Source organism: Schistocerca cancellata, chromosome 5, assembly GCF_023864275.1.
Source record: "Schistocerca cancellata isolate TAMUIC-IGC-003103 chromosome 5, iqSchCanc2.1, whole genome shotgun sequence".
Lineage (NCBI taxonomy): Eukaryota > Metazoa > Arthropoda > Insecta > Orthoptera > Acrididae > Schistocerca > Schistocerca cancellata.
The window spans coordinates 241,012,610-241,025,075 of NC_064630.1; the positions used below are offsets into that span (position 1 = coordinate 241,012,610).

General features: G+C 40.3%; 1 protein-coding gene across 2 annotated transcripts in view; it reads right to left on the reverse strand.

The window, feature by feature from the left end:
- The window catches only part of LOC126187821 (probable cytochrome P450 301a1, mitochondrial), a 220,556-nt gene that overhangs the window by 18,317 nt on the left and 189,773 nt on the right, over positions 1 to 12,466 (reverse strand). For both annotated transcript variants that reach the window (XM_049929115.1, XM_049929113.1), the window contains exons 9-10: positions 7,171 to 7,343; positions 2,574 to 2,655 (exon numbers count right to left, since the gene is read on the reverse strand). In XM_049929115.1, coding sequence (XP_049785072.1) covers positions 2,574 to 2,655; positions 7,171 to 7,343 — 255 coding nt within the window. The remainder of the gene's footprint in view (positions 1 to 2,573; positions 2,656 to 7,170; positions 7,344 to 12,466) is intronic.

A 12,466-nucleotide genomic window follows, 5' to 3' on the forward strand; every position in this document is an offset into this window, starting at 1 on the left:
AGAAACGTTCGGAGTAGGTATTAAAATCCATGGAGAAGAAATAAAAACTTTGAGGTTCGTCGATGACATTGTAATTCTGTCAGAGACAGCAAAGGACTTGGAAGAGCAGTTGAACGGAATGGATTGTCTCTTGAAAGGAAGATATAAGATGAACATCAACAAAAGTAAAACGAGGATAATGGAATGTAGTCGAATTAAATCGGGTGACGCTGAGGGAATTAGATTAGGAAATGAGACACTTAAAGTAGTAAAGGAGTTTTGCTATTTGGGGAGCAAAATAACTGATGATGGTCGAATTAGAGAAGATATAAAATTTAGACTGGCAATGACAAGAAAAGCGTTTCTGAAGAAGAGAAATTTGTTAACATCGAGTATAGATTTAGTGTCGTTTCTGAAAGTATTTGTATGGAGAGTAGCTCTGTATGGAAGTGAAACATGGACGAGAAATAGTTTGGACAAGAAGAAAATAGAAGCATTCGAAATGTGGTGCAACAGAAGGATGCTGGAGATTAGATGGGTAGATCACATAACTAATGAGGAGGTATTGAACAGAGTTGGGGAGAAGAGGAGTTTGTGGTGCAAATTGACAAGAAGAAGGGATCGGTTGGTAGGACATGTTCTGAGGCATCAAGGGATCACCAATTTAGTATTTGAAGGGAGAGCGTGGAGGGTAAAAATCGTGGAGGGAGACCAAGAGATGAATTCAATAAGCAGCTTCAGAAGGATGTAGGTTGTAGTAGGTACTGGGAGATGAAGAGCCTTCCACGGGATAGAGTAGCATGGAGAGCTGCATAAAACCAGTCTCAGGACTGAAGGCCGCAACCTCAACAATACAATTTAGATGTGGAAATATTTAATTTTGGGTCCAAAAATGGTTCAAATGGCTCTGAGCACTATGGGACTTAACATCTATGGTCATCAGTCCCCTAGAACTTAGAACTACTTAAACCTAACTAACCTAAGGACAGCACACAACACCCAGTCATCACGAGGCAGAGAAAATCCCTGACCCCGCCGGGAATCGAACCCGGGAACCCGGGCGTGGGAAGCGAGAACGCTACCGCACGACCACAAGATGCGGGCTATATTGGGTCCGTTGTACTTTGCACCAAGTGTGGTACAAAGACTGAACTTTGCTCCTTGCCAAGTGAAACAACAAATAACATGATGAGATACATACTGAAGGCTGTTTAGTCTGAATAGCTGGCAACTGCTGGACTGTGAGTGCCTGTTTTGTTTTAATGACTGGTAAAATAATGGGCTATGATTGAGAGATCTAAGAGTGTGTGTGTGTGTGTGTGTGTCAGACAAGTCAAGACTTGACAAAGCTGTGCTTCTGTTGACAAAGCATGTTACTGCTCTCCTGACCTGTTACAGTCACTTTTCGACATCTACTAGCAGACATTATTGTGGTACATAGTGGTTGGCTGTTTCGTTAGTGTAATTCAGGTAGTTTGGATAGTTTTGTATATGATTAAAATGGCAGCTCTGTGGCTGCAAACTGACGGGCTGCTTCATTTATTTAGTTTAGGTCGTGAAGTTATTTTTGCGCATGCCCATTATGATGGCTCTGGGGCTACATATCGAATGAGTGTTTCATTTTAATGATCAGTAAAATACTTTGTGTGATTGTTTTGTTTTAATGGGTAGTAGATTATTGGTTCTGGGTAGATAGGACTGGGAAAGGGGAAAGGCATGGGGAAAGGCAGGGGGAAAGGCAGGGGGAGGTGTGTGGCTTAGGAAGGGGCGTATATTAGGAAGAGAATGTGACGTAGGAAAGGCACATTGCTCCTCTTAGTCGCTAGTCACATGGCTTTGATCTCAAATTCCCATTGCATTCCTCGTCCTTTGGTATTGTGTTAGTCCATGATATTCACTTATAACTACTTGGATTGTCTAGCAACCATTTGTAATTCACCTAATCTGAAACCACACAAAGAGTAGCATTACTGATATTGGGTACAGAGGCACATGTTTCAGTCCTTGTGTTTGGTCATGGCACAATTTAATAACACTTACTCAGTTCCAAAAGAAACACACACATATACACACAGTCAGTTCATCTCGAAAAGAGATGTAGAGTTTGGCGAAGTGTGCCAGGATCACATTACATTTTCACCACGTGGTAGCAGCTACATTAGATGGTTAGGCACATATCAACAGGAATGTGATTCTAGGAAATACCCTACCCTTCATAAATAAGTCTGCTGGTACCAGTTCCAGATGTCGCCAGTTTGAATCCTAGTACTGACATATCTTCTGTGTTTACAGTCTAACAAGACAATAATATACCCACTCATTCAACATTTGATGTTCTGTATTTGCGTGATGAGCACCAAGAATAAACTACACCTATTCCCTACTCTCCAGTAAAGTTTACTTGGAATACTCAGAACCTGGATTCATCGATCATTGGAGCGTAAATACTTTTTTTTAGATGTCAAGGTGGCTGGACTTCACATTATGCAGGTACTAAACCCCAAATTTCTCAAGCATATGGTAACTTTTATTGCAGTTTTCAAGAGATAGTTCTAGTATGAAAGCAACAGTTGGTTGTAGAGTTGTCTACTCACCCCTCGAGGTATACGGTAGTTGCTGAGCACCAGGTTGTCCACTGTGACCTGTCGGCTGCCCCCTATTGCCACGGGATGCAGTCTGCCAACATAACATGAACACCTCAATGTAGAAATGCCAATAAATGCGATTCCTTGAAACATGCTGTTAGCAGTGGGATCGATCCGTAACAATTAAAATATAATATTATGGAATTCAATTTTAGGAGATATTAAAGGACTAATGGTAAAAGTTTAACACTTAGCAAAGAAGACTGTGTACATGAAAGAATCTGGAGACATCAGAAAATTTCATGTAAATTATACAATGGCAAGACAAAGATTTCAAAACCAGGTTTTAAACTTCAAAATTTTTCCAGGGACGGAAGTGAACTCTAACAATAATTTATTGGTTATGAGTTGCAGAAAAACTGAAAAGATTGGAGAAAGGAAGGATATTAAGGAGACCGGACATGGATAAAATCAGACAATCAGGAGTGATAGAGAGATTCATAGGGAGCATTAAACAGAATGGGTCCTACGATCTATATTTAAATATAGCCCGAATATAGGTAAACATACGTTCATAGTATTTGGAGATTCAGAGAAATATGATGACAAAATTAACTAGAACAGACTCACTGGAATTTTAAAGGTAATAGGGATAATATGTAGACAGCGGGAAGTTATAAGCAAATGTTACAGAAATCAGACAGATGTTATAGGAGTCGAAGGACATGAGTGGGAAGCAGTGGTTGACAAGGGTTTGAGACAGAGTTGTAGTTTATCTCCGGCTTTTTTCATTCTGTACCATGAGAAAGCGCTAAAGGCATCAAGGAGCAACTTGGATAAGGGATTAAAGTCTAGGGAGAAGAAATGGAAGCTTGGAGGTTAACCAGCGTCATTGTAATCCTGTTATTGAGGATAAAGGACTTTGATAATCATTCGAATGAAATGGATAGAGCCCTGGAAACAGGTTATAACAAAACATCAACGGAAGTAAAAGGAGGGTGATGGAATGTGGTCGAATTAAATCAGTGATACTGAGGGAATTAAGCTATAACATGAGACACTAAGAGTATTGAATTGATTATACTATTTGGATATCAAAACAACTGCTAATGGCAGAATTAAAAAGGATATTATTTGAAGACTGCTAATAAAAAGAAAAACATTTCTGAAAGAGGGGAAATTTGCTAACATCGAATATAAAATTAAATGTTAGGAAGTTTATTTCTGAAGGTGTTTTTCTGGAATGTAGCCTGGTATGGAAGTGAAACGTGGACGATAAGTTGTTCAGACAAGAAGAAAATAGAGGCTTTGCAAATGTCGCGCTACAGAAGAATCTTGAAGATTAGGCGGGTAGGTCGAATAAGTAATGAGGAGGTACTAGGGTTGCATACTATCAAAATTACGGTTCCGCAGTTTTGGTACAGTAAATGAATGACATAGTAAATGGTAGGATTAGCGACAGTATTGGTAATCTTGGAAGGGAAACAAACGTAAATGAATGTGTAAAAGAGAAACAGGAAGTCGACGACTTCTCTTTATTTGTTTGATAATTAGAACCGCGTATCGTTCTATCTAAAACCATCGTGTGTTTTTGTATCCTTACAGAATGTAAATTGCATTTTATAAGTAAAAAAAATAAGTTGATAATGTAACTCCTAAGCTTTTATACAACAAAAACTTACTTCTGATTCAAGTACAGTTTTCGTGAATAACCATAAAATAATCTATATAATTATTGTTGTTATGTTGTACTCAATAGAATGTTCTTCTTTTTGATCAACGGCAAAGGTTTCCTGTTGTTGGTGATAAACGCGGAAGTTGTTCATGAGTAACAGAAACATGTTTTGTATGAGCCTGACGCAATGTGGAAGTCGTGATTGGTACACATATTTTTTGGGTCACATGAACTTTCTCTCCACAGTTACGTCTTGACAACCCGCCTGTTATTACACATCCAGTGCGAGCGCCTGCGATGGTAAATGAGGGAACGGTGCTGATTAATTTTTAATAATCCCATAGACGATCAGGTAAGGGCGGTTTTTGACCAATTTATCGGTATCGCGGGTCCTCTTACCTCTCTAGATACTCGTGTCACGGGAGCGTACCACGGGATAGTTCTATGCTGCTTTTACGATATTTCATAATTGATGTCCGCTACGTAGCGAAAAATTGCTGAATATGAACGCTGGGCCATCCCATGCTCTTTTTTGATCAGAACATGACTTGATTTTTTTGCACCTGATGATGCAGCTACAAGTATAATGTTGCGAAATCGGTCGTGCTTCTAAATAAAGTACTTATATCTGAACCGGTTTTATGTTCAAAACGCATGTAGGATCTTTGCTGCCCAAGTCTATAGGGAAACTACCGTAGCCTTCGCTTAGCTACGACAGTCTACGGTAGTTTTACAACTTTAGAGGGTATTAAATGTCACTGGAGTAAAAAAAAATAAAAGGCACAACCTGACCAAAACAAGGACATACACGGAGGAATCAAGAAACGTCAGTTTAGTAATGTAGGGAAGTGTGGGAAGTAAGAATTGGAGAGGGAGGCTGATGGATTAATACAATAAATAGGGTGAAAGATATGTATGTTCCAGTAATTATACAGAGATGAAGAGGCTTGCACAGAATGCACTGGTGTGGCGATGTGTATCAAAACAGTCTTACGAATGAAGACCACAACAACAGCAGCGATGGAACAGAACTATGCACTTTTTTCTACTATTGTATCGAGGGTGTAAGTAAGACTTTCAGTTTTTTTATTTATCGTGGTTTTATCAGAGCTCTTGCAGCGTGATTACGACTGCACAATTATAGGATTTTTTATCGTGGAAACCATTAAAACTAAATAATAGACGGTATTTATTCCTTGTCACCTGGTTCTCGATTAATAAGTCATTCATTAGTCTAGGCATTCGAGGAATATTCGAATGCTGATTTAATATCCTAATGTTGATGGAGCTTGTGCATTAACGATGTGGTTGCCTTTAGTAGTGTGACGTCCCTTCTCTCCTTCTTCACTCGCCGGAAGGAGACTCGACTCGTAACGATGTTCGTCCCCGTCAGTATGACGTGGAACAGCACCCGTAACTCTCGTAAGAACACAACTCCTCGCGTGGTTTAGAAATATTGTGTTATCTGTCCGCAGCCGTCTTCTCAGCTTCTGCGAACCGGTAAACTGAAATCGGTTATTTTTATTTTTGTGCCCGGTTAGTTCCGTGATGAAATAAAATCTTGATTCTTGATTTCATCATGACGGTCAATTTTCACATCACACATAGCGAGGATGAAATTTTGCTGACTGCTGTTCCGTTGCTATACCGTTGCTACGTCAAGTTATTAACAACGATTCGACGTGACTCCAGAGATAACTTATATTGGAATAAATGTTTTTTTAGTACCCCGTAATACTAGTTTAAAGTAATCACTTTTCACTGTCCATTATTCATGTACTCACTTAGTCACTTCAAATATTTAAAGAGTCAATCGTATTTTCCGTTTAATGAATTAGGTGACACGTAAGATTTAGCTTTTGACTCAGATTTTATTGTTCTTTCTGTAATTAATTGTTTGTCCCTACAACACACGCACACAGATGTATCATTCAAGATTAACTTCTGTTCAGTTCGCTTTTGTTCTACAATATATAGAACAAAAGCAAGCTGGTGCTTTTCATTTATTATTATAATGTTGTCCTACCAAGAACCGACGGAAGATTCTGTTAATCTGTTCGGTTCAGTAATCGTGACGCTGACGACAACTTTTGATTAATCGGCGTCCTTGTCTTTCTTCGTGTCGTCGTTTTATTGTGTCCTACTCAAGACTACGAATTGTTTTTCTGTCGTTGATCTATTGCTCTCAAGGTTTGTAACTGTTCATCAGTACGAAGGCTAAATCCGAAAAACCAATATCACTCAATTGAAGTCTAACACTCGTCTTACTATACCGTCGCGTTGAGAACGGTAAAGACTAACTTTCATCAGTCGAATGACTGAGCAATTCTTCAGTCCCTACCTCAAGAATTATCAAACTTCCAAAACTGAAACAATCTAATAGTGTTTGCGTCCAGACAACTATCGCAAAAGTACTCTAGACCGACTCAAGAGCAACTAACTAACTGAACATTTCCATATCCGAGTAGTCGCATTGAATTTCCTTTTCGATGCGGCTACACCTCTCTTCCATGGTAAATGTTATCTTTGACTGAATTACTTTCTTGGATTTAATCTTCGTTCATATGATTTTGAATTTATTCTATAGATGTTTGATAAAGAATTTATGACAATCCTTTCCTTTTATCTCTCCTTTTTGTATGCTATTCTCAGTATTTGAATGATATAGGTGTTAATCATAATATTACCAGTGTAGATTTTATCATCAATAGTTGCCGTTACTGTCAAGATGACTCACTTCCCTACTTTAAGTTTCCACAAAGTTTGTTGATTAGGGTTTTCTGTCCTTCGGGCGTTACAGTAGCAAGACTCATCACAACCTGCAGAAAGCATATCCGCAGACATGTTGCGAGCACTGTTACACCCGCTACAGACTGGACGCCACACACACACACACTCACACACACACACATTGCAAACCTGCGTGCTCACCTCATGGCCTCCTTGACGCAGGCTTTGAGGTACTTGCAGGCCTCCAACTTGTCGGCAGTGAGCGGTTGAGAGGGTGAGTCCGGGAGCTGCGCCCTCAGCTCCTGGTAGAGTTTCTCCTGCACCCTCTGGTTTTTGCTCAGGAAGTACAACGCCGTGGCAGCGGAGTTGGCCGTCTGGAAACGTCGAGTCTTATGGTTAGCCAACGTAAAGTCAAAGATACAAATAGATACATGAAAACAGTAGTGTATCTCAACACTTTGGGTCACACTACGTAGATACGGCAAACTCATAAGTGAAGGTAGATATTTTTAGCACCTATCAGTTACGGGGTGTGGATATCGATAAAACTTGCAGTGGTAAAACAATATAGTAGTACAGAAATCAATAAGTTAACATAATTTACATTCATTCACTGATCTCCCGTGAGATAATATTCTGGAGTAATTCCTCTCTTATGCAAAAAAAGTATTCATTGCCAAAAAAAGGAATTAACATTTTTTGTAATGTTCACACACATATATCTTGTAGGAATCTCTTTAAACAACTGGGAATATTAACCACGATCTACAGTAGATTTACCCACTCATGAAATTTATTGTCAAGAATACAATGCAGTTTTGTAAGAGATAATCATCACCAGAGTAATAGAAGAGAAAGTGATCTGCGCTTGCCTCTAATGAATCTAACTTTCGCCTAGGTAGGAGTACAGAGAAATCTTAAATAGAAATAATTTGGCAGTTGTACATACAGTGTGTCCCAGAAGGCTAATCTCTCGCAATGTTCCCTGCTATTCAGTCACCGTGACTAATGTGACTAATTGTAACAATAACCAGTGGAGAAGGCGGAGATGGCTGCAGAGTAGACAGGCCTTGTCTCCTATGAATGCGACGCTCTGTTGCCTTGGTGAATGACGGTTTCGGTCACGAGTTTCGGTCTGCATTTTATTTTATTTTTTTCCTGTATACCGAAAAACTTTGAGATTTTGGAGGGTCCCAGGAGAAAAATAAACTGCGAATAGAAACTCTTGTCTGAAACCGTTCCCCACCATGGCAACACAGCATCACATCTATAGGAGACAAGACTTTTCTACGCAGCAGCTAGCTCCATCTTCTCCACTGGCAAGTTTGGCAATCAGTCGCGATCACTGAATAACAAACAACACTGCGAGACGTTCCTCTTGTGCTTTGTCAGCACACACAGCCACGTTTGCTGCCGAAGGGGTGGCCTGGTGGCAATCGCTGGCGACTATAGCTTAAACGCTCTGTAGCGTCATTGGATGACGTTTCCAGACATGGGTTCCTATCATCTATTCGTTCCTCAAGACATCCTCTACAGCCCCTCGAAGTTTGTTGGTATTGTTTTGTAGCACCCCATATATATACACTCTAGATGCCCCAGCAACGTTTTGTTCAACTGATACACTCCACGTCATAACGCTTATCATGAATATGATCTACAGAAAATTGAACGAAACTAATGGCCATGTTTGGTTCGGTGGTTGATTCGGGAGAGGGTACTAAACAGCGAGGTCATCGGTCCAATCGGGTTAAGGGAGGATGGGGAAGGAAGTCGGCCGTGGCCTTTCAAAAGAACAATCCCGATATTTGCCTAAAGCGATATAGGGAAATCATGGAAAACGTAAATCAGGATGGCCGGACGCGTGTTTGAACTCGTCGTCCTCCCGCATGCGAGTCCAGTATGCTAACCACTGCACCACGTCGCTCGGTCAATGGCCATGTTAGATCTCTTCAGCCTACGGATAAAACAGTAATATGTTCAAGACAGGAGATTTGGATGCGGTTAGGACTGGAGAGGATGTAATGTGAAAGAGGATATGTGATGAATATTGTGAAAGGTCAAGGTAGGGAGGAAGAGTATATAAGTAGGAGGAGGCTGTAATGTTGGAGCAGTGCAGGGAAATGTTGTGCTGGAACCTTAAGTTGTGGTGTAATTAAGTAGAAATGTTATATTTGACAGGGAGCTTAGGAATTAATTCATAGTCTGTCAAAGGAAGGTGGCTGAATCCACCTTGGGAAAGAACATGGAGTGCATGGAGAAGACAGCAATAGAGCCGTGACAGCAGCAGAGGGTTCTCAAGGAGAGCGTACAGTGGAGAGTCAAAATTAATTTATAGAGGGTGTGGAAGATGGCATCTGATAAGATGTGCGAACCTTAGCTGCTGTGGGTGGTGGATTGTGAATGGGTATGGAAAGTGAAGCAGAGTCAATGATGTTCAAATACTTGGAAGGTATAGGTTAGACTTGGGGCGGGGGGGGGGGGGATCCATGTATCACTTGGACAGAAGAGCACCTCGAGACGGCTGAGACTGTTGTCATGATTGTGGAATTAATTTCTCATGTCCATTTACTTAGGAGTTTTAGTCTACTTTGATCTTTCCTTTAGATGGTTAGCTGGTAGAGGTCCCAGATAAACTTTTGATGGAGTGTTAGTCCACGCTAATTCAGCGTTTTAGTTTGGTGAATTGGTGATTTGACTAACACGAGAGCTATAAGGGAAACACCATCCACTAGGCTATAAATAAAATAGTTGAATAATTAAAGCAAATTTACTACTAAGATCTGAAGTTAAAGCCTTGTATTACTTCTCTACAAAAGCAACATTCATTTTCTCAAATTTGCTAGATCTATGAGTTGACAAATCTCCTGTGTATAAAATTGCAGAGCTTTCTGGGCAGAGTTATTAATGTATCACATTGGAATTCAAAGTTGATTGTTTTTCCATGTTTCATAAAATCTAAACAACATTCCTTTGGTGTCTCAGCCACTGTAGTCATAAGTTTTACAGCTGACAGCATAAAGAATTTGTTTGTAGCTTCTGATGTTTTTCCAGTGGCGATGATGATTTAAGTCTTCCCAGGTTTTCAGCTAGGTCTCTCCTCCTGTTTCATCAGGCACTGCTGATGCACTGGCCAGTCGCCAAATGTGCTCATGCCTTTATGCCTGCTGTCCAGCTCCCTCACCTTTCCCCTGTGGTCCAGCTGGCGATGCTCTTATACTGCAGATGTCTGTAATGGTTACAGTTTGATGCATCGCAGTAACAAAAGGTTTGACTGGGCGTCTCTTGTTTGAGGATCAGAGAGAGAATAAAAAGTGAGCAATGTCTGAAAGATATTTGTATAAGCTTTAGACTTTTGTAGTAAATGAACTTGATTTTACAAATAGCTCATAAGCGTCAATAGCAGCCGTTGTTTGGTAACCACACCATTTCACGGTTGGGCGACAGTGAATTTGGGAGATACTAATTTACAACTATTGGTCACCTATAATCCGATCAAAATTAGACACGTAAACGCGACGATTCACTTCACTTGTCCTCAAGTGCTGTTACATGTAATGCGGGGTAGTGTTGGAAGTGGCTGCCGTCAATACGATCGGAACGTCAGATTCCCTGTCTACGTGTGGCATTATTGGTCAGCGACTGAACTGCGACAGGCCACGCGTTTCTTAGCCTTGAGTCTACACTCACGTCCTAACCTAATCACAAGCTCGTGATGTGCGATGTAACCGAGAAAACGGCGGTCAACAACCTGAGGCAGAACTATTAATCACGCTCATTTCGTTCACGGTGGTTATATGTGACCTCAGCGAGCAAACTCAAGACAGAAAAATCTCAGTTTCTACGCTAAAAGCGAACTGTCAATTCTCACTTTCATTGGTTACTTGGAAGTATCCTCACAGTGGCTACACGGGTTGATGCTATACCAGCCGATGAGCAGACTTGGTTCGCACTCAGTTGCACGCTATAGGAGACACAGGCACACTTCAAACAGAAAAGAATGATAGCAAGAAAAAACTAAGAGTAAATAAAAGAAGTCAATAACATTATGAAAATGGTACGACAAGGAATAAATATTAAACAGAAATCACATTTGAATCAACTAACTGAAGAAAATTAATAATTATTTTCATAAAGATTTAAAAATAAAAAAGTTTTATTTTCTGTCTAGATTCGAGCCCACGACCGTCTGCATGACACTAGTTTTACTTTCCCACTACCTTACAGCACCAGATATGAGTACAGCGTTTTATTTTTTTCTCTACTACTCGAGCAGCAACGACGATCGGCTGTCTTTGAAATGTTCGGTCTCATGTAAAGTCGTATGAAACTTATTTACAGTAGACCGATTTCTGTGATGTTAGTAATAGTTCAGCATGTGACATAACCGCGCCTTGAGCTAAACGATCCAGTAGTGTTCGGCTAGTGCAGTGTATGCAAATTGTGAGTGTGTGTGTTTGTGTGTGTGTGTGTGTGTGTGTGTGTGTTGCTATTGGTGTGGCTATCGTGTTTGATGAACTGCGAAATAAAAGGGCCCAGCCCAGGGTTCGAGAACCAAACACATCAAGAAAGAGTTCCAGACAAGAAATTAGAAGTTAGCTGACGTTTTAATGCGGCAGTTCGGCAACAGGGAACAGTTCGGTAGTGATGTTTAGCGCTCTGATTGGAGGAAGCCAGCTTCAGTGCGTGAACTGTCAATCAGCAAATAATTCTAATCATACTACAGCTTGTCGGTAAGCGATTTTTTCCTTGAGGCCACTTAAAGAGCAAAATGTACATAAATCGCCTACTAAAACAGGTATTAACAAATCGTTGTAACTCAGAAGGATGTTGTATATAATAGATTTCAGCTATCAGTCATCTTTTTTAAATTCTATTGGCAGATATAGATTTCAGCTAGAAACTAGCCATTCTCAATGCACTATCATTTTTGATCAATGCATGTAATGCCTGTTGGTCGGGCTTCATCCACAGTTCATTGAGTAGTATTTAATGAACTGTGGATGAAGCCCGACCAACAGGCAAAATGATGCATTGATCAAAAATGATAGTGCATTGAGAAAGGCTAGTTTCTAGCTGAAATCTGTATCTGCCAATAAAATTTAAAAAGAACGACTGATAGCTGAGATCTATTATTTACAAGTCAATATAACAGTCGCTGCGTGCAACAGCCTTCTGAATGGAAGGTAACCTGAGTCAGAAGGATGTGTTTCAAAGCATCATGGCTTTCGGGAATGCACTACGTTCGGAAAGCCATCAACATTCAGATGATTTTAAGAAATCAATATTTGTTGTTGCGACATTTAAAGGAATGTAATTTCCTTCTAGCTTTCAACAACAAAACTTTGTATTTTCTTTTTTGTGAGAGTTACCTTTTCCGTTTGCCTGAGACAACCTGATCTTACGACACTACATAAAAACGATGTTACTTTCCCTATAGTCTGCGTATATACTCCGCTAGCCACCAAGCGGTGTGTGGCGGAGGGTACAATTCGCGCCA